The sequence below is a fragment of the Phyllobates terribilis genome, unplaced genomic scaffold, assembly GCF_046119375.1.
Source record: "Phyllobates terribilis strain yellow unplaced genomic scaffold, ASM4611937v1 Scaffold_13__5_contigs__length_258822181, whole genome shotgun sequence".
NCBI lineage: Eukaryota > Metazoa > Chordata > Amphibia > Anura > Dendrobatidae > Phyllobates > Phyllobates terribilis.
The window spans coordinates 253,082,844-253,106,509 of NW_027362773.1; the positions used below are offsets into that span (position 1 = coordinate 253,082,844).

Genomic DNA, 23,666 nt, shown 5'->3' on the forward strand with positions numbered 1-23,666 from the left:
GATCTGGCAACAGCAATCAGAGAAAGTCTGATGAAGAGTACTGTTTGTCACTCATTAAGTCCATGCCTCAGAGACTGCAAGCTGTTATTAAAGCCAGAGGTGGTGCAACAAAATACTAGTGATGTAGTGGAGTGTTCTTTTGTGTGTTTGTTTTTCATGATTCCATAATTTTTTCCTCAGAATTGAATGATTCCATCATTTTTTCCCTCTGCTTAGTTTGAAAAAAATTACCCTTACTGAGTACCACATTTTTAATCTTGATTTCTTTTAGTGTTTCTTAAAGCCCTAAAGTTGCCATTTGAAATTACTTTAGTTTTGTGCCATGTCTGTGATCTGCTTTTTTTCAACAACATTAAACAACTGAATGAACATCCTCCGAGCCCGGTGATTCCATAATTTTTTCCAGGGGTTGTATATGCTCTTTGTATCCCTGGACACTCAATTTTGATGTGGTCTGTGGTCATAAATCAGCTGAGAGGAGCTCAGAAAAAGACAGATAAATAATCAACAAACACTCCTGTAAGACTGACAGTATGAGCTCACTGGTGGATTCTAAGTTAAGTCATTCAGAAGCCAGCAATAGACCATGCAACATAGAGGATAGAGAAGAAAAGAAAATGGTGCAAAATTTTTAATGAAACCCAATTGCAATCATAATTTTTAGCCCTGATTAAATAAAATTTAAGAAAAAAAAATGGCCCTCAAAAGTGAACAACCACCAAGCTACTTTTTTTATTCTTATTATATATTTCTTCTATTATAACATTCCATAACTGTTATAATCTTTCAATGTCTCTATATAAGAGCTGTTTTTTTTGCAGGGCAAGTAGTATTTTTCAATAGCCCCATTTGCTGCAAATCTTTTTTTGGCTGGGCCCTCTTACCTCTTGGGCCCTTAGGTTGCCCCAATGAAAGGTCTGCTCCTCGTTATGATGTATTTGTGTCATGGATCCTTTAAGCTAGGCAATCAATGGTGCGATAAGGGGTTAAAATATCACAAAGTTTAATATCACAGTACCACAGTGATTGAAGGATATGTCCACCTTCACTGTAACAAATAATAACCTACATCTTAGAATAGTCTATTCGAAAATTCTGGAAAATGGTTCATATAGAAGGAGGATCAGACAACGTAGAGTTTGTTTGTAGTCTGTTACCATGGAGACATAATAGATCTAGACACAAAATAGTAGGAAATTATTAAAAGAGGCATGAGACAACCATCTTTAATGTATTCTTCACTGAGTCCTCATTTTGGTCAGCATTTGCATGTAGCTTTTTTAGGGGGAATGGGGGCACAATAAAGGTTGGCACCTAAAGGGTATGTTCAATTGTAACAGATCTGTTGAAAAAAAGATTACCTTAGCAAAAATGTATTCAATCTGTGTGAATGTGGTTTATAAAAATCACATGCAGAAACGACTGAACACAGTGGCAAGAAAATAAATGCAACATGTTCATATGGTTTTCAAAAATATCCAGAATGCACCAAATAAGTTGTTTTTGGAAAGCCCCACTCATCCTGACATAGAAAAACAAAAGTTATATAAAATATGTATAAAAATCAGTTCTATTTAGTCTTCTTTTTTGTCGGATGAGCTAGAAGATTCCTCTGTGCTGCTGCTGATGTCTTGGTTTACCGCTATGAAGGGTTCTAGATTTTTGTTTTCTTCCTCCTCCTGCTGCAGGACGTGCAAATAATATTTCTGGTGGTCGAGGTAGGTCGTGAACAATTTGGCATATTCTGGATGATTTAGGAAAAAGTTTTTGAATTCGTCTATAAGAAATAGAAATTAAAAAAATAAATAAATATGAGAAACCACACATAAAAGCAACATTACATAAATAAATAATAATAATATTTTTTTTTTGTATTTATTTATATATATATATATATATATATATATATATATATATATATATATATATATATATATATATATGATAACATTTATTTATAAATATATATTATATATACACACACACTAACTATTAGTATACATTTAAAAAAATTATAAAAGATGTATTAGTATAACAAATATTATAAAAGATGTATTAGTATAACAAATATTATAAAAGATGTATTAGTATAACAAATAATATTATAAAAGATGTATTAGTATAACAAATAATATTATATTATAAAAGATGTATTAGTATAATATATAAAAAATGTAATATATATATATATATATATATATATATATATATATATATATATATATATATATATATATATATATATATATTTAAATTATACTAATATAAAATATATATATCTATCTCTCTATATACAGTTAGGTCCATATATATTTGGACAGAGACAACATTTTTCTAATTTTGGTTCTAGACATTACCACAATTAATTTTAAACAAAACAATTCAGATGCAGTTGAAGTTCAGACTTTCAGCTTTCATTTGAGGGTATCCACACTAAAATTGGATGAAGGGTTTAGGAGTTTCAGCTCCTTAACATGTGCCACCCTGTATTTAAAGGGACCAAAAGTAATTGGACAATTGAGACTCCAAGGCTATTTCATGGACAGGTGTGGGCAATCCCTTCGTTATGTCATTCTCAATTAAGCAGAAAAAAGGCCTGGAGTTGATTTGAGGTGTGGTGCTTGCATTTGGAAGGTTTTGCTGTAAAGTAAACATGTGGTCAAAGGAGCTCTCTATGCAGGTGAAACAAGCCATCCTTAAGCTGCAAAAACAGAAAAAACCCATCCGAGAAATTGCCACAATATTAGGAGTGGCAAAATCTACAGTTTGGTACATCCTGTGAAAGAAAGAAAGCACTGGTGAACTCATCAATGCAAAAAGACCTGGGCGCCCACGGAAGACAACAGTGGTGGATGATCGCAGAATAATCTCCATGGTGAAGAGAAACCCCTTCACAACAGCCAACCAAGTAAACAACACTCTCCAGGAGGTAGGCGTATCAATATCCAAATCTACCATAAAGAGAAGATTGCATGAAAGTAAATACAGAGGGTTCACCGCACGGTACAAGCCACTCATAAGCATCAAGAAGAAAAAGGCTAGACTGGACTTTGCTAAAAAAACATCTAAAAAAGCCAGCACAGTTCTGGAAGAACATTCTTTGGACAGATGAAACCAAGATCAACCTCTACCAGAATGATGGGAAGAGAAAAGTATGGCGAAGGCGTGGTACAGCTCATGATCCAAAGCATACCACATCATCTGTAAAACACGGCGGAGGCAGTGTGATGGCTTGGGCATGCATGGCTGCCAGTGGCACTGGGTCACTAGTGTTTATTGATGATGTGACACAGGACAGAAGCAGCCGAATGAATTCTGATGTATTCAGAGCCATACTGTGTGCTCAGATCCAGCCAAATGCAGCCAAACTGATTGGTCGTCATTTCATACTACAGATGGACAATGACCCAAAACATAAAGCCAAAGCAACCCAGGAGTTTATTAAAGCAAAGAAGTGGAATATTCTTGAATGGCCAAGTCAATCACCTGATCTCAACCCAATTGAGCATGCATTTCACTTGTTAAAGACTAAACTTCAGACAGAAAGGCCCACAAACAAACAGCAACTGAAAACCACCGCAGTGAAGGCCTGGCAGAGCATCAAAAAGGAGGAAACACAGCGTCTGGTGATGTCCATGAGCTCAAGACTTCAGGCAGTCATTGCCAACAAAGGGTTTTCAACTAAGTACTAGAAATGAACATTTTATTTACAATTATTTAATCTGTCCAATTACTTTTGGTCCCTTTAAAAACAGGGTGGCACATGTTAAGGAGCTGAAACTCCTAAACCCTTCATCCAATTTTAGTGTGGATACCCTCAAATGAAAGCTGAAAGTCTGAACTTCAACTGCATCTGAATTGTTTTGTTTAAAATTCATTGTGGTAATGTCTAGAACCAAAATTAGAAAAATGTTGTCTCTGTCCAAATATATATGGACCTAACTGTATAACCTATTGATTTTAATGAGAACCGTGTACTGCCTTGTTTCCCCTGCGGGGGCACTACAGAAGAGATTAACAATTGCTGTCAGGTTTCCCCACAGACTGTAGTTGATCGATGCAGGTCCTTTCTCAGCTCACCACCTTATTTTTAGGAGATTCCTTTAACAAAAAGGGGTTTACCAAAGTGGACAAATTATTTAAATATGTTAAAATACACAATCTGGCATTGGAAAGGAGGTGGTAAATGGAAATGTGATGCAATAATTCCACCTAATAGGGGTTGTTACACCTCATGTTAAACAGGCAGAGTTTCCGAAATTAACTAAGTATTTTCATCAAAGGGCAGGCATGTTAATTAAACCTGCACCCGGCGCTGGGCAACAGGCGTGATCCAACATATTGGTGTGGCTGGGACGTGTGCCGTCCAGCCAGGGAGATACTTCAGCAGGAGTATTAGCACTCTGCTGTGAGATTTGGGCGGGACCGTACTTAAATTTCCAGCAGTTTTCCTGGAAGTTACAAGGTATAAGTATTTACTGACCTCGGCCTATTTTCTTGTGATACCCTGCTTCCTGACCTCAAACTATCTTAACCTTCCAATTCTGTTTTTGACTCCGTTCTCCCAGCCCTGACCTTGGCTATCTCCTCACCTCATCCCTTACTTAGTCCTTTATATGCCTTCTCTAGTTTTTTACCTGGAGTGTTGACTCTCCATTGCTAGCTCGCTCCACCGGCCAGCAGCCACTACATGAACGTAAACAGGAAGACACTGTTGTAAGTCCAAATCTCTGCACAGTGGTTAAAGAGGGGAAGACCAGCTTACACAGGGACATGGTAAGTGGAGTGGCTTGAGTAAAGTCTAGAACCCCCCATAAAGAGCTGGCAGGCTCCAGTCTTCTCCCACAATACCTACATATCATTCTGCTTGCTTTCGCCTGCTCTATAACATGTTGCTTGCAGATTGGACTGCATTTTAAAAGTGACAGGTTCTCTTTAAGCACAAGGATGACATTTTAGTGCGATCATTGCTGCCCTTAAACTGGAGCAGTGTCACCTGCTGTCTGACTGATGGATTGAAAAGACCTGTCCACTCTCTATTCTTTGCAAATACTTGTTTAAACTATAAAATAACAATTCTGGGGCAACTGTTTTCCCCCCATCTCTGCATTAGAACAGCGCTGGTGCCCCTGCACGTCTCACCTTCCTCCCCCTGCAGGGATGCCAGGGCGTTCACTTACCCATCCTCGCTCCCTCTGCATCTGTTTCCTCCCAGGACCTGCGTACACAGGTCACCTGAGAGTGTTCTTAGGGCGCTCACGTTGCCAGCCTCTTAAGGGTCCAGAGCGCGTGCTGCTAAATACGGCCTCAGGCAATAACTGTGAGACGTTTGATATTTAAGGCACCTTCCCCTATTGGAAGGTGCCTTTGCATCTTCAGTTATCAGTATATATCCTGCTACCTAGTTGTAAGGTCCCTGTACCTGTGCACTCTGAATTTGATCCTGTCATATCCAGTTTACCTGACCCTGTCCGCCCTGTATGCACCTGTTCCAGTCTGTCCTGCTGTACCTATATCTGAACTCATCCAGCCTCTGCTTAGTCCAGTCCAGATTTTTCGGCTGTAAAAATCAAACATGTGCACATACCCTATGGCTTCTACATCTAAGGAAGACCACAGGCTGACTGGGAAGATTTGATGAGCCTTAACTGTGTGTAAAGACCTCCAGCAGTAGCGGTGATTAGACCTATATCCTCTGTTAACTCTGCCAGAGTCTATACAGCAAAGCTGACAAGTAAATTGCAGGAAGTGTCAGTACTAGCGGCCAGTATAAAAACTGGAATAGTAAAGTCACATTAAAAATACATAGATAAATATAATAATTAACAATACACTTCTAACAAAATCTAATTTAAATAATTCATTTTGTGATATGTTCCCTAGTACACTACTTTACAAGAAATATATGCATTTCAGGTCTTTTTTTTTACCGTAAGAGAGCTTTCCGGATTCATCAGCATCCATATCCTGGAAAAGTTTGGAAACATCAAGATCTGGAACACCCAGTGAAGAACGTAACAGTGAACTAAATTCTCTCTCTGTGATGCTGCCGTCACCATCAATATCAAATAACTAGGGTAAAAAAAAGTTAGAATTTCATATGTAAGCAATGCAAGCAGCAAAACAAAAAAATTAAACAAATCTATCTTTTCAAAAGCACTATAGTCAACGTATCGGGATTTATATCAACTAAATGCATCCTGAAAAATTATCCACCTACTCCATTCTGACAATCAAAAAAAATAAATAAATAAAAAATTGGACCGCACTCAGATGTCATCCGAGTGCAGTCTGATTTTTTGATGGACCCACTGACTTGCATTGCATTATTTATGCAGAAATAATATTTTTAGGCAACATTTGGGATATACTGTGTATCCATAATTGTTTAAGAGTTTTTTTTTTCTTTACTTATTATTTTACTTTTTATTATAAACCTGTTAAATTCTTGTTTTTATGTAATGAATGCAAAAGAAACTTTATACGTTTTTTTCATTAGTTTTTTATTTTCCTTAATTTAACTTATAAATGTATGAGCATGAAGAGCCACAGTCACTGTTGAGTCAGTAAAGGGGTTAATGATCATTTTAAGCAATTTTATCCATAGGTTATGTTCCCTTGCTGAACCGGACAGTAAACGGATTTATAGACATGGTCAAGTACACAAGTAAGAGTGAAGTGCCACCTAGTGGAACCACCAATAATTGCACTATTGACTTGATCTACGTTATTATTGCACCCGATAGTCGCGAAAATAGATCCAATGCAATAATGGAGCAGAGAGTCTGTAGGGACTACAAGAATAAAGAAGGGCGAGAAACACTTAAGGAAAAATTCATATAAAAGAAGAAAAAACATTTAACCGTTAGCATAAAATCTGTAGTTTCCAGAAAATTAAGCCCAGCATAAAAATAAATACAATGTCAAGGTCTAAATGGTTATATTCAGCCTTGACATTAATATAATGACCATATGAGCAACAAACAGAACAATTCATATTTGCTGCCATAGTAAGAAACTATACAAGATTATGACCTACCCCCCAATGCACTCAGGGGTATTGGGTAAACCCACCCTGCTAGAACTTTGTGGCTCCTTATATTAGATGGCAGGAAAATCAAGGGAAAATAAGCACATGGGGCAGACAAGAAGGAAACGTTGGAGGGGCATACATAAAAATCTTGGGCCCTGCTGCAAAAATCCTAATTGGGCCCCCCTCCCCTTCTTACAAAAAATTATATATGGTGGCGTAGACGAGGTGCGCATATGCACAGTGACAGAAGAGAATACCTCCCCCCTTTATAGACAGGGAGAGGGACATGGATTAAACAGTAATTAAGTAATTCTGCCCCGACTGAAGCCCCCTTAGTGTTTTCACCCAATGCCATACACCCGTCATGGTCCCCACAGAATATGATGCCAACAATATCCCCCACACACAAGTATAGTATGTAGTAACCCTACAGTGAATTTGCCCCAACAGTTCACCCTACAAGCACAGTGACCCTATAATGACCCCATGAAAATGTCAAGTCCCAACACAGAATGATCTCCCCACAGTAAGCTGTCTCCCACAATATGATGTCACTAATCAACCTCCACACAGCATGATGCCCCGCAGCGCCCCTTACAATATGAACCTTCCCTATATACAGTATGATGGCCCCCACAGCCAGCCCACACAGTATGAAGGCCCTTTAAACCACCTATATACAGTATGATCTTCCCACACTTAGCCACCATATATATATTGTGAAGGCCAGCACAGACCCTATCACACAGTATGATGGCACCCATAGCCCCCTTATACCCAGTATGATGGCCCCCATACACAGTTATATTGCCCCATAGCAAGTGTTTATCATACTGGACCATCAATGTGTGTATAGGGGGGCTATGGGACAATATAACTGTGTATCATACTGGACCATCAATGTGTGTATAGGGGGGCTATGGGACAATTACACCGACTATGGGGGCCATCATACTGTGTATGATGATTGTCCCATAGCCCCCTATGCACAGTATGATGGCCCCATAGCCCCCTATACACACCTTGATGGTCCAGTATGATGAACACTTGCCAGAGGAAAAGGAGGTCAAGTTGTGCCTCGTGTTTGGTCATACTACTGCCCGGCCAGCTGGTGCTGCTAGCAGCTCTTATATTCTTACCAGTAGTGGGTGTGTGTGTTTGTTCTTTTTTACACCAAACCATTAATTGCCCTTGCAACTTTGTATTGTACCATATATTTTTGTGCAACACTATTAACAATTTTTGACAATTTTTTCAATCTTAAGTTTTTCAACCCTTGCCAAAAGGGACTGAACAAAAAATGCTATGTAGGCAAGTACACGTACAGAGAGCAAAACGAGGCAGTGGACCGCAGTATAGGCATTTCATGTATGGTTGTTAAATTAGAGTAGTAGAACAGGTGTGCAAAAACAGACGTGCATAGTTAAATGCAAGATTGAAAAGAAAAAAAATATATTTTTTCAACAAATTTTCACCCCCTTCCAAATTGCTTGAAGTATCAGACAGTGCGGGCCAGCAGCCCAATGATACAACTGATCCAAATCTTCAATCAAGCAGGAGCACCAAAAGCTAAAGAGGTGTGGGCTCTTTAATAAAAGACTAATCATGAAATATCCCCTTAATGTCAAATTTATACTATCAGGGTAAACCTCTTTAATTGAGAACATCATGCTGCATAAATAAAATGGGAATGGTCATGTTACTAGTCGAGATGAGCAAATTGATTCGATACAAATCTAATTTGTGTCGAATCTTATGAAATCTGCAGGTCTGGGGGAATTTTAACAATTTGTGCGATTCTCAAAAAAAATACTGGTTAACATTTTACACGTTGCAGATTACTTCAGACAAAAAAAGACTGAATTAATCTCAGGTGAGGCCGCATGGGTTTACCCATAGTTTCTCATAGCAGTCATATAACATGTCGTAGCGCAGTTAATCAGGAGGGACTATCATAGCCTGTATAAAAGCCGAGGTAGGGAATTCAGCAGCCATTTCAGGTTGCTTCAGGATAGTGAGAGCACATCAGAGCTCACAGATTAGCAGTATATATCAGAAGAGAAATCCCTAAAATATTGCTCAAATACTTTAGACAGGAATGTGTTATACAACTACAGGACTGAAGAAGATGAAAGCAGTAGTCTGAATAATACCGAGATAAAGAGAAAGATAGGAGAGGTGCCAGCAGCCGGCTGGGGATGAAGACTTGTTGGAAGTAGGTCCCTGGTGGCTTCCTCCCACCCCGCTTCTCTAAACTAACAGGTCTCTCCTTATATGCACACTTAGGGATAGACATACAGTATCAAATTAGAAGAGCAGGGCGGGGAGGAGCCACCAGTGACCAGCCTAGTTACCTGAGATACATAGTCCCTGATCGGCTTTTCAAAGTATATTTTCTCCGAAAGGCCAACGTTTCAGAGTAAAACATACCGGGTTACGTGGTTCAAGTAGCATGAATCTCCTATCAGGTTCCTTTAAAGTGCCATCAACAAAAACAGAGGACTGCTTGATATCATTACCAAAGAAAAGGTTATGGTTTCATTGTAGAGGACTATACCGATGAAACTATAGTTGTCCCCCGAAGATCAGTGAAAAAAGAGGAGCAGGCATAATTTATAGATCGGGAAGAAGAATGAGTACAGCCCTTTGAAGGGTTCTCATTCTCATGCTTAGTGGGCTGCAGCAGTGACCCAAAGGTAGAAGTACCAGTGGGGACAAAGTTTTGAGAAGAGCTAGGTGAGCCAAAGCCTGAGGTACCATGTCAGCTCTGGACACCCATCTATTTTTTGGAGCCAAAAGCAAAAACACCATGTGGACTTTGGCCAACTACTACGAGGTAGTCTGTGTTTCCCTTCTCCTACAAAAAAGCAGTTCAGGCGGCGCACAACCAGGAGTGAAAACACTAATGGCCAAATCCAAGTGATGAGTAGAGCCATATTGAGAGTGGCCAAAAGAGGGCATCGGCCAACCATTGAAACAAAGTGGCACTGCATTGTGTGGTGACTGTGTATTAGTAGAATACCACTATGAAGTCTGTGATGCTTATGGGTCTAATTCGTTATTGCTGGAGATTTGTCAAGCGAAATGCTCAAATAAAAGCTAAACAACAGCTTAGACACTTTCCATAAAAAGAGGCATTGCCTCACTGAAAAGGAGTGTGGCTTAACGGCTCTGGCGAAACTCGAAGTTCAAGGGCTCCAATACAAAAGCTCAAACGGGGCCCCCAACTATTGCAAGTTTTTAATAGTATTGATCTTCTCATAAGGGACTTTTTGGGCCACTTCGGCTTCAGGGCCCAGGTGTGATTTCTACTATAGTTATTCCTCTGCTTATCAAAAAAAGCCGGATTTTGGTAAGAACTTACCTGTAAAATCCTTTTCAGCGAAGGAAGGAAGGGAGACACAGATTCTCTACTTTGTGGGTAGGCGGAGCCCCATAGGATAGTCACCTCAGATTGGAAAAAGACGACCGGCCCCTCCAGTATATAGGCTCCTCCTACTCCCATGTTCATCAGTCCGTACACAAGCTAAAGGAAGAGCAGACCAACCAGCAGAACAACATATCCCCTTCTGAAATTTCAGAAATGAGAGAAAACAGGTTATGTAATAGAAACACACAGTCTTAGGCATACCCCATTGGACCGGACAACTGTGTAGAGCTGGCGCAACTGGAAGGAGAGCCGTAGAGCGCTAAACCCAGTCCAGAAGATCGACATCAGGAAGGAGACGCGCTGCATCTAGAAACACAAAAAAAAACACTTCTGCCCTGGGAGGGTGCTGTGTCTCCCTTCCTTCCTTCGCTGAAAAGGATTTTACAGGTAAGTTCTTACCAAAATCCGGCTTTCAGCAGCAGAAGGGAAGGAAGGGAGACACAGATTCTCTACTTCGTGGGACGTCCTAAAGCAGTACCTACTTAAGGGTGGGAAATAGAGGCAGAAGCTTCCATACCCCAAAACTTAGGCAAGAGCGCAAACCGCGCTAAAATAACGGAAAACTAAGTAAAGGGATAACTTAAATTACCGCCGCCTGCAGCACCCTGCGTCCCAGGGCCGCATCGGCTGAAGCACTTACGTCCACCTTATAAAACTTAGTAAAGGTGTGAACGGAGCGCCAGGTGGCCGCCCGGCAGAGCTGCGCTGCCGAGGCCCCCTGACGAAAAGCCCACGATGAGCCAATGGCTCTCGTGGAATGAGCTTTAACTTTAACCGGACAAGGCTCGCCCTTGAGCCGGTACGCTTCCAGGATAGCTGAACGGATCCACCGAGCTATCGTGTCTTTGGAAGCACGTTGACCACGCCGACGACCTGCCGGAATTATAAAAAGAGTCCGACTTCCGAAAACCTTGGGTGATCGTAAGATAGAACTTCAATGCCCGCACTAAGTCCAACGAGTGCAAGGCCCGCTCCCTTGGATTCTTAGGTCCTGGACAAAGAGAAGGCAACACAATGTCCTGATTAATGTGAAATTGTGACACTACCTTAGGCAAAAAATCTTCACGAGTACGAAGCACCACGCGATCCGGAAAAAATTCCAGAAAAGGAGGTGAGCAAGAAAGTGCTGCCAATTCCGATACCCTTCTCAAAGAGGTGACTGCCACCAAGAAGGCCACCTTCCAAGAAAGTAGTGAAAGTTTAGCAGAATCCATAGGCTCAAAAGGCCTATGCTGAAGGGCTTCCAGACTAGATTAAGCTGCCATGGAGCCACAACTGCCCTCCGTGGCGGAAACTGACGTGCGACTCCGCGAAAAAAAGAGCGCACATCCCTACGAGAGGCAATAGCCTTCCTAAAAAGTGCGGAAAGAGCAGATACCTGTCCCCGCACCGTACTAACTGCCAAACCCCTGGCCAGACTAGATTGCAGAAAGGCCAAGAAGTTGGGGATGGAAAAAACCCTCGGGTTTCTTGAGGATCCAGAACACCATGAATAGAAAGACTCCCAAGTTCTGTGATAAATCCTGGACGTAGCTGGACTCCGGGCCGCCCGCAAGGTAGCAATGACCTCGGGCGAAAAACCGCGACGGGTCAAGATCTCGGTCTCAAGAGCCACGCCGTCAAACGAAGGGACCTCAGGTCCGGATGACGAATGGGCCCCTGAGTGAGCAAGTCCGGGCGAAGGGGCAGCGGAAACGGAGGTGCCGCCTGAAGAGACACCAGCGTCGAATACCATGTCCTCCGCGGCCAGTCTGGTGCTATCAGAATTATTGATACCCTTTCGAGTTTGATCCGTCGGATCACCAGAGGTAGTAAGGATATCGGCGGAAACGCATAGATCAGCTTGAACTGACCCCACGGGGCCACTAGAGCATCCACCGCCTCCGGGTCCCTGTACCTGGACATGAACGTCAGAACCCTGGCGTTCAGCCTGGATGCCATCAAGTCCACCTGAGGAGTCCCCCAACAGGAACACAGCAAAGAAAACACTTCTGGATGGAGACTCCATTCCCCAGGGTCCACTTGCTCGCGACTGAGGAAGTCCGTCGAGATATTCAACACCCCTGGAATGTGAATTGCAGAGATTGCTGGAACTTTGGACTCGGCCCAGACCAGGATCCGAGAGACCTCCGACATGAGACTGGAACTCCTCGTCCCGCCTTGGTGGTTGATGTACGCAACAGCCGTAGCGTTGTCCGACTGGATCCGGAACGGTAGACCGCCCAATGTTGGAGGCAGAGAAATATTGCTCTCAACTCCAAAATGTTGATCGGGAGAGACGACTCCTTTGGCGACCAGACTCCCTGAATCCAGAGGTTGTTCCAAACTCCCCCCCCAGCCTGTCCGGCTGGCATCGGTTGTCACCACCGACCATCTCGGAGGAAGGAAGGATTTCCCCATGGATAGAGTCTCCGGACGTAACCACCATCCAAGAGATTCTCGCACCCTGCGGGAGATAATGACCGAGCGATCCAGAGAAGCTAGCGATCGATCCCAATGGGTCAGAATAAGGCTCTGGAGATCCCGGGAATGAAATTGTGCAAATGGTACTGCTTCCATAGTTGCCACCATTTGACCCAGAAGGCGCATGCATTCCCGAAGGGACATTGACAGCGCCGACCTCATAGCCTGGACCAGAAGACGAAGGTTCGTCTGTTTGACAGGAGGCAGGGACACAACTGCCCGAACAGTATTGAACTGCATCCCCAGGAAAAGAATGGACTGTGCTGGCTCCAATGACGATTTCTTCCAATTGATCAGCCACCCGAAGTCCATCAGGTACTGAAGGGAGAGATCGCGAGCCCCTATTGCCTCCTCCGCTGTGGGTGACACTATGAACAGGTCGTCCAGGTAGGGGAGGATCGTAACCGCCTGTCTTTGAAGAAGCGCCATGAGAGGAGCCAGAATTTTTGTAAAAACCCTGGGAGCTGAGGCCAACCCGAAAGGCAGGGCCACAAACTGGTAATGGGTTTGACCTATAGCGAAACGCAAGAAACGCTGGTGAGCCCTGCCGATAGGGATATGCAAATAGGCGTCGCGGATGTCTATGGACACCAAGAAATCGTACTGCGACAGGGTCGCTATCACTGATCGGAGAGACTCCATGCGGAACTTCCGTGTCCGGACGTAAATATTCAAATCCCTGAGATCCAGCACCGGACGAAACTTGTCCTCCTTTTTGGGGACCACAAAAAGGTTGGAATAAAAACCCTTTCCCTGGTCTTCTGGAGGAACCTGAACCACCACACCCTGCTGTAGGAGAGAGTCGACCTCCTGAAACAGTGCGGCAGCCAGTCTTGGCACGGACGGAATGCCCGTCAGACGAAACCTGTCTGGAGGCAGCGAATAAAACTCTATGAAATAGCCTGCCGACATAACCCGTGTCACCCAGGCGTCTGCTATGTGGGATGCCCAGATCGACCCGAATTGTAGCAGACGACCTCCCACCCGAGAGCCCTAGGGGGGATCCCTGGCGTCAGTCAGCCTTAGCGGACTTTTTATGAACCTCCCGTCTGTCCTGACGGGACCGTTGCTTCCAAGGAGTACAAGATTTCTGGGCGGATCTGCCGGAGGATGAGGGACGACCCAATCTCCAAGAAGGCTGACTGAATCGTCCCCTGGCCCGAAAGGACCAAAGACCTCTGCTGGGCCCTGTCCTGCCGGCTGTGGATGCCACTGCCTTTTTCCCAGGCAGAGTAACATCCTTAGCTTTAGCTTTGGCAATTAGTTCCGAAAGATCTGAACCAAAGAGCTGACCGCCCTTATATGCCAGACTAAGCAATCCCTGTTTGGATACTGCATCCCCGGTCCACTGTTTAAGCCACAGAGCTCTTCTAATCGTGACTGCCGAAGCCTGAGCCCTGGACAGAATTGAAGCAGTGTCCAGTACTGCATCTCTGCCATAACACATAGCTTCTTCCATTCGCTGAAAAAGCTTTTCCACTTCTGAACGCGAAGTCCCATCCTGCCACGCCGCACGCAGCTGATCCAACCACCGCAGAGAAGCCTCACCGGCCCACATGGCCCCCAAGGCCGCTCGGAAACCATGACCCGCGGCTTCATAGATGGATTTCGCCGCTGACTCCGATCTTCTGTCCAAAGGATCCTGAAGATTGGCTCTCCCTTTAACAGGAAGCAGGGAAGACTTGGTCAGCTGAGAGAGATATATCCACCTCAGGAGAGGGAACCCAATTAGTAATCATCTCCTTGGCACAGGGATATAGGGCATCAAAAAAACGCGTTCCTCGGAAGCGTTTATCCGGACACTGACGCTCCTTCTCCAAAGCTTCGTTAAGTTCCTCATGCGCAGGTAATGTAGAACGAACACGGCGCGTCTTCTGATACAGACGGCCCGACCTAGACGGTCTTGTCGGCTCTTCAGATAGCTCTAATACTTCCCGCATGTCCTTAATAAGCCCATCTACGCGACCAGAAAGAGAAACAGAGCGATCCTGTTGATCCTCCTCTTCGGACTCAGAAATTTCATCAACCGAATCTGTTGGTGAATCCGAAGCCTCTGATGCGCTCTGCGAGGGAGACAACGCCACCATAGTCTTGCGGCGCTTTTTACCTCGTGGCATTGGGTGTGATCTAGCTGACACCCACTGTCCCAGGAGACTAGAGAGACTATCAATGGAGCGAGTGAGCGCCTCCACCTTAACATCACTGAGCGTTGAACTTGATGTAGTAGAAGGCCTGAGTGTATCAGAGGCGTGCGACTGAACCTGAAACGGATCAGGAGACCGATCCGCACTCCCAGGCCCCTGATCCGACATGCCACCCACACCAGATGCCAGGATGTACAACAAGGATGGCAAAAAAGTGTGAAAGCTGCACAGCCTGTTTTCAAAACTCACTTTTTTTTATTTATTTTTTTTTTATATATATGCAACAGGCTCTGAAGGGTTAAAGCTCACCCTTAGAAAAGAGCTACCCCAGAAATGCCGAGCAAAAAATCAATAGGGGGAAACTCCCTTAAACACCATGTGTTTCCCCTAAAGTTCCACTTTTTCAGAAGGGGTTAACATCACAGCAACTATAATACTACACAGCCTAAAAGGTCAGTGAAGTAAATAGCTTTAGGAGAGAAAGCGGCAGTGCTCCTGAGGACTCCTAATAGGTAGCCTGGAGAGACAGCACTGACAAAGAACCCCTGCGAGAGGCAGAGGGGACTCACCGGTACTGCGGCGACCGCTCCTCCTAAGTGTGTGGACGGACGGGGAGCAGAGAGCAGGAGGCGCCGCTGGACGCCGGAGGGAGAAGCAGGGACCGCCAGCGCACGCTCAACCAAGCGCTTCCTGCCTAAGTAATGACGGCAGGAAGCCAGGAGACGCTAAGCCACGCCCCCGCTAGGCCACGTCCCCCCGCCTTAATCAAACAAAAAATGAGGGCAGAAAACTTCCTACCTCTATGAAGGCAGGAAGCAAGTCAATAAAAGCAAGAAAACGCGCGCCAATACAGGGAGCTTCCTGACTCAATGAAGGCAGGAAGCAAAAACGAAAAAGCATGCGCAAATAAAAAATAAAAATAAAAATTACTGGCCTCCGTCTCTGCTCCCCAGTCAAGGCAGCGTCTGAAATAGACAAGAAACACACAGGCAGTACACTTGCCGTAGCCGTCAAAGATACTCTTTAGACCAAAGAGCACTTACCCGGCTGAACGCCACAGGGATCCTCAGGGATGTGTGGCGCCATGGCCCTTTGCTCCCCCCTATGGCGGAGGACGCAGGGACCCTCTCAGATGTGTGGTGTGCGCCTCCGCCAGGGAGCGCCCTGTATCCCCCGGGGCCGGCAGGCATAAGTGGGAACCTCCTCAAGGGGAACACAGAGCTGCCAGGGGAGGGTCAGGGGTCTCAGCAGCGCCGAGACCCCCAGAGACCTCTAGACCACGGGGGGTCCAGGACTCGCTGGATATAAAATAACAACTCTTCTGAGGAGCTGCCGAAGCAGCGACTATCCTCTGAGACCTCAGATAAAAGACTGATGAACATGGGAGTAGGAGGAGCCTATATACTGGAGGGGCCGGTGGTCTTTTTCCAATCTGAGGTGACTATCCTATGGGGCTCCGCCTACCCACGAAGTAGAGAATCTGTGTCTCCCTTCCTTCCCTTCTGCTGCTGAAAAAGCATGGCTCCCATCTAGCTGCCACCGATTACTGACCTGGCAACAACGCTAGTTATTGTTCCCGTGGCTGTTTTTCCTTTTTGTCTAATGTGAAAAATTTTTCTGTGCCAAATTCAAAAATATCATCCTAACCAACCTACCACCTGCCTCCGCTATACCATGCGCACCCCCATCTACGATATGGATATTTTAGCCTTTTGCATTATGGAATTTAGGCCTGATTGATCCCTCCAGAGTGCAAACGTATCTACTGCCCTAAAGAAAAAGGAAAAGCACATTACCTGGAAAGAAAATAACCTGCATTCATTATCCATCACACATTACAACAGAGGTGAAGTTTATGGAGGGTTTCAATTGCCTCCCACCCTGAAGGCCTAAAGCCATGTCGCCATGTTGCCCGGACAACAGATGGAAGGTCCAGGTATTAGCACATTAGAAAGAAAGGTCATCGAAACCTCCAGGTTATCATTAGGGATATTATATGGAAAACGCAGCTGGATTCTTCACTAATGAAAAGCTTCATTGCTCTTAATAAAAAATAAATAAAGTCCAATGGATTAAAGTAAAGGGATCGGGGAAAAGACTATACATGGACTGTATGGTAAAAATAAACCTTAGCTACGAAACAAGCACTGTGCTGAACTTATCCCATCATACGGATTGGTTAGGACAGAAGATATGGAACCAGTCTACCTTACTCCTAGGGTTCCATCTTTTATAATGGATTTATGCCTACAGCAGCCATGAAAAATCTTTTTTTTCTACCCCCTTGGCAGGAACTTGGCCCCACGATGCCGTGAGGTTAAAACTCCTCCATGCTACGGTCCCCTTATGGACATCCTGGGTAAGGAGCAAAGACACTTAGGAAGGGTGGTTCACACGAGCATATTTCAAGTTCCGTTAATAGACTGTCCGCAGGTCTCCTCCCAACCTGATCTTACAGCCCTCGAAGACACATATGAGGTTGTAAGCTCAGGGTTGGAAGACCCACGGTCAGTCCAGGCATTGTGGTCTATACAGACCGCAAAACATGCTCGTGTGAACATATCCTAAAGGTGCTGAGACATAACGCCCCTTTGGGCACATGCGTTTAATACTTTTGCATACAAATGTGTGGACTGATCTTTAACTTCTTTGTAATGCAATGTGTTTAAGGAAAGAGACGCAGAGACCCACAGACCCACAGACAGAGACCCACAGACAAAAGCCCCACTTGAGTGGTCTTCACAACCTCCCATCGTCCTTCAATTGGCACAAACAGTTAGCCACTGAATACACCAACATGACCAACAGAATCGAGATTCAAGAGCTACTTGTAAACTTTAAACACAAGTCCCTATACACCACATCAGCAAGGGGTCAACCTGGCAGTGAACGACTTTAATAACATCCTATAAACCATAGATAGATGCTGGGAAAGGAAGTGGTTTCTGCTCTCTCAGGAGTCACGGCAAACCATTAGTATGGATAAAAACGTAGGTTTATTGTCGACACGTTTCAGAGTCCACCGACTCCTTCCTCAGGACAACCATGTTGTTATGTATGGTTGTCCTGAGGAAGGAGTTGGTGGACTCTGAAACGCGTAGACAATAAATCTACATTTTTATCCATACTAATGGTTTGCCGTGACTCCAGAGAGCAGAAACCACTTCCTTTCCCACCATCTATCTCTGACATATCCATAGGAAGGTGCAGCATCTGGAGTCCAGGCTTTATTGGTGTTGTGTCCCACACAACCCTACTAGGTGAGCAGTTTTTAATACTTTTATGTAACATTTATTAATTGGATAAGACCCTATTGCGCTCTTGCATTTTTCCATTCATCCTATAAACCATGGCAGAACTAGCAGGCCTCAGTAGGACTAACCCCAAGAGACCTACAAATAAACAGTGACAAAGAATGCAAGACAATACGCAACTCCCTAAGGGTAGCCACAAACCAAAAATACAGAAACCCCAACAACAGATATCTAAGAGCGGCCCGTGAAATCCTACAGAAGCAATACAAGCGCATCCTCAAGGAGAAAAAAAACAGAGGCACATCTCCCACAAACTACAGCAGTTTGAAGACTCCCTGCAGGACAACTCATTCTGGGACACCTGGAGTCACATCAGCACGAAGCCCAAGCAGAGCACCCTCCACATTCAGAATGGCAACATCTGGCACAGCTACTCGAGTGCCTCTACAGGAACATACCAGAAGAAGACCTAATCCCAGAACAGGAGCACCTAATCCAAAACTGAGGGACATGGAGAAGACAATCAAGGACTTCCAAAATCCTCTGGACACTCCAATCAGTTTGATGGAAATAAAAGACAGAATCAAATTGAGGAAATGCAAGAAGACTGGGTTCAGTGATGGCATCTTGCCAGAGATGATCAAATACAGTTCCCCATACATACATGCAGCACTGTCAAAACTATTCACCCACATCCTGAGTGCTGGCTACTTCCCTCAAAGCTGGAATCAAGGTCTCATAACGCCCATCTACAAGAATGGGGACCGATACAATCCAGCACACTACAGAGGGATCTGTGTCAACAGCATTCTGGGAAACTGTTCCTCACCCAACATGACATCATCAGAAGCCAAGCTGGATCATGCCGAACCAGCGATCACATCTACACCCTGCAGAGCCTCATAAAGACCCATGTCCACAGCAAAAAGTAAGGTAAAATATTTGGATGTTTTGAGGACTTCAAGAAGGCCTTTGACTCCGTGTGGCATCCCAGCCTGTTCCTGAAACTCCTAGAGAGCGGAATAGGCGGCAGAACCTATGACGTCATCAAGAGCTCATACACTGAGAACCATTGAAGGTGAATGGGAAAAGGATTGCTTTCTTCAGACAGGGCCGCAGGGTCAGACAGGGACGCCGTCTGAGCCCAACCCAATTCAACATGTACATAAATGGACGGGCTGCAGCTCTGGAATCCTCCTCCGCTCCAGGCCTCAGTCTGCACGACCGAGAGGTGAAGTTCTTGCTGTACGCAGATGACCTCCTGCTACTCTCCCCAACCGAGAGGGGTCTCCAAGATAGCCTGGCAGTGCTGGAAACATTCAGCAACACATGGGCACTGCCCATCACCAAAAGAAGACCAAAGTCATGGTGTTTCAGAGAAGGAACCAGAACAAAAGCCCCACTCCCTCCTTCACATTAAATGGCTCCACGCTGGAGAAGAGCAGCAGCTATACCTACCTCAGTCTGGAGCTAAGTCAAACTGGGAGCCTCAAGCCAGCAGCAGAAGCCCTGAAAAGAAAAGCATGCAGAACCTTCTACGCCACCAGAAGACAACTGTACCACCTCAAACCAAGAGTGAGAGTTTGACTCAAGATATTTGACAGCATCATCACCCCTATACTGCTATACGGCAGCGAAGTATGGGGCCCAGAGACCTACCCAGACCAGACAAAGTGGATCTCAGCCCAACTGAAGTCTTCCACCTGGAGTTCTACAAACATCTCCTCCAGGTCCATAGCAGCACCTCAAACATAGCCTGTAGTGCTGAGCTGGGCCGATTCCCCATTTGGCTCAATATACACAAGAGAGCGCTATCACTCCAGGCACACATACAGAGCAGCAACCCAAGCTCCTACCATCATAAAGCCCTGCTGAGCCGGAGCCCAGAGCAAGCCAGGGACCTCGGCAGCCAGTACCCAAAGTCAGCAACACACCCTGACAAAAGGCCAAATAAAAGGGACCTCAGAGAGCTGCAAGAAGCAATACATAAAGGGATGGAAAAGTGAACTAGAGAAAGCACAGAAACTCACTATCTACCGGGCACTGCAGAGGGAGTACACTTTGGCCCCATATCTGGAGCGGTTACACCACCCCAAAGACAGGCAGACCCCGAGTCTGTACAGACTGAGTGCTCACAGCCTAGAGGTGGAAACAGGTCGGCACCGACAGACATACAAGCTGCGGGAGAACAGACTGTGCCAGAACTGCCAGCAGGGGGCCCTGGAGGACAAGGCGCACGTCCTTCTGCACTGCAACAAATACTCAGCAGTGAGGGCCTCCCATTTCCAGAGACTCTCCACTCACATCCCAGACTTCCCATCCATGGAGGATGAAAGGAAACTCCGTATCCTACTGGGGGAAAGAGGAATCAGCGGTGGAGATCGCCGCCAAATATATGTCACCACATGTCATAAGCTGAGAGGAACGAAAGACTCGAGAATGGTCTCTTACTGCCCAAATTGTGCCCCCCAACATCCCATCCCCACAAGCCCCCTCCCCTGGTCACACTTATTTTTTTTGCTTTGGCAACACTAATTGAACTTTGGTCCTGCCAATAAAGCCTATTTGTATTGTATTGTATTGTATTGACGGACAGAGAGTGTTCGGGTCTCCATTGTTTTCAATGGAGTTTGGGTCCTGGTTTAAATTTGGGTACAGTTCTGGTACCCGAACCAGACTTTGGACTAAAGTTTGGGTTGGGTACTAGAACCCGAACTTCCACGGGTCCGCTCATCTCTACTTAGAACGTTATAAAGTATAAAAACTGTGTACCTTAAATGCCATTTGTATGGTGTCCTCCGAATTGGCAGGATTGCAAAGGATTGCTATGCCGATTACATACTCTCTGAAGTCTATTGTGCCATCTTTGTCCTATACCAAAAAAAGGGAGGAGAAATTGAAAAACTTGAGCTAAATTAAAATTTTGACATCATTTGGAAAACATTTTCAATACCTAACAGTCATGTTTTCCAATGATTTGGTTATTGTTTGTGTAATTAAAAGTTATACAAGATTCCAATATTATTTCTGTCCCAAATCTTCCCAGTTTTCAAGATCTCCGCTTGCTGGGATTGGATGGGAATCCTTTATTGGATAAGCTATTGGATCTCAAAAGGTGTTGATATTATTCTTGCAATCTGGCCCTGTGCAGTCTGTGTCTGCCATTAAGCCAACATTGAGACCCTGATTCCAGTGATGTGTCACTTACTAGGCTGTGTGTTGCCATTTCAATAAAATCAGTGATTTATCACCAGGAGATTATCACTACAGGACTAGGTGTCTCATGCCTCCTGGTCCAACCACACCCCCACCACTGATTGGCTGCTTTCTGTGTACATTTTGTATTGACAGAAAGCAGCCAATCAGGGTTGTGGGCAGGGGTCATACATCTTGAGGAAGAAGTTGGATAACTTCGAAACGCATAGATATTAAAAACGCAATTCTCTTTATGCTGTGTGCCCTGTGTTCTTCCTTAGAACAAACACATATAGCCACAACAGCAAAAATCTAAATTTGTGTCAGTCTCAAAACTTTTGGCCATTACTGTAAATGAACTTGGTTGTAGTCAGTTTTCTTTGAGACCACTAGAGGGAGCACACTGCATGCTTTATACATTGAGTGTATGATGAAAGCCACATTTTAGCTATTAACTAAATGTTTCCACCAGGGACTTGAAGCTTATGTCTGACCTACAGTACAGACCAAAAGTTTGGACACACCTTCTCATTTAATGATTTTTCTGTATTTTCATGACTTTGAAAATTGTACATTCACACTGAAGGCATCAAAGCTATGAATTAACACATGTGGAATTATATACTTAACAAAAAAGTGTGAAACAACTTAAAATATGTCTTATATTCTAGGTTCTTCAAAGTAGCCACCTTTTGCTTTGATGACTGCTTTGCACACTCTTGGCATTCTCTTGATGAGCTTCAAGAGGTAGTCACCGGAAATGGTTTTCACTTCACAGGTGTGCCCTGTCAGGTTTAATAAGTGGGATTTCTTGCCTTATAAATGGGGTTGGGACCATCAGTTGTGTTGTGCAGAAGTCAGGTGGATACACAGCTGATAGTCCTACTGAATAGACTGTTAGCTGCTTTTTTCTTACCATAATACAAATTCTAAGTAAAGAAAAACGAGTGGCCATCATTACTTTAAGAAATGAAGGTCGGTCAGTCCTAAAAATTGGGCAAACTTTGAATGTGTCCCCAAGTGCAGTTGCAAAAACCATCAAGCGCTACAAAGAAACTGGCTCACATGAGGACCGCCCCAGGAAAGGAAGACCAAGAGTCACCTCTGCTTCTGAAGATAAGTTTATCCGAGTCACCAGCCTCAGAAATCGCAGGTTAACAGCAGCTCAGATTAGAGACCAGGTCAATGTCACACAGAGTTCTAGCAGCAGACACATCTCTACAACAACTGTTAAGAGGAGACTTTGTGCAGCAGGCCTTCATGGTAAAATAGCTGCTAGGAAACCACTGCTAAGGACAGGCAACAAGCAAAAGAGACTTGTTTGGGCTAAAGAACACAAGGAATGGACATTAGACCAGTGGAAATCTGTGCTTTGGTCTGATGAGTCCAAATTTGAGATCTTTGGTTCCAACCACCGTGTCTTTGTGCGATGCAGAAAAGGTGAACGGATGGACTCTACATGCCTGGTTCCCACCGTGAAGCATGGAGGAGGAGGTGTGATGGTGTGGGGGTGCTTTGCTCGTGACACTGTTGGGGATTTATTCAAAATTGAAGGCATACTGAACCAGCATGGCTACCACAGCATCTTGCAGCGGCATGCTATTCCATCCGGTTTGCGTTTAGTTGGACCATCATTTATTTTTCAACAGGACAATGACCCCAAACACACCTCCAGGCTGTGTAAGGGCTATTTGACCAAGAGGGAGAGTGATGGGGTGCTACGCCAGATGACCTGGCCTCCACAGTCACCAGACCTGAACCCAATCGAGATGGTTTGGGGTGAGCTGGACCGCAGAGTGAAGGCAAAAGGGCCAACAAGTGCTAAGCATCTCTGGGAACTCCTTCAAGATTGTTGGAAGACCATTTCCAGTGACTACCTCTTGAAGCTCATCAAGAGAATGCCAAGAGTGTGCAAAGCAGTCATCAAAGCAAAAGGTGGCTACTTTGAAAAACCTAGAATATAAGACATATTTTCAGTTGTTTCACACTTTTTTGTTAACTATATAATTCCACATGTGTTAATTTATAGTTTTGATGCCTTCATTGTGAATGTACAATTTTCAAAGTCATGAAAATACAGAAAAATCCTTAAATGAGAAGGTGTGTCCAAACTTTTGGTCTGTACTGTATGTAATATGAAAATAATC

At 44.4% G+C, this 23,666-nt stretch overlaps 1 protein-coding gene across 2 annotated transcripts in view; it reads right to left on the bottom strand.

The window, feature by feature from the left end:
- Positions 1-986: 986 nt before the first annotated feature.
- LPCAT2 (lysophosphatidylcholine acyltransferase 2) overlaps positions 987-23,666 on the bottom strand; it is a 58,776-nt gene continuing 36,096 nt past the window's right edge. For both annotated transcript variants that reach the window (XM_073659388.1, XM_073659389.1), the window contains exons 13-15: positions 21,097-21,195; positions 5,931-6,072; positions 987-1,777 (exon numbers count right to left, since the gene is read on the bottom strand). In XM_073659388.1, coding sequence (XP_073515489.1) covers positions 1,575-1,777; positions 5,931-6,072; positions 21,097-21,195 — 444 coding nt within the window. In that variant the 3' untranslated portion in view covers positions 987-1,574. The remainder of the gene's footprint in view (positions 1,778-5,930; positions 6,073-21,096; positions 21,196-23,666) is intronic.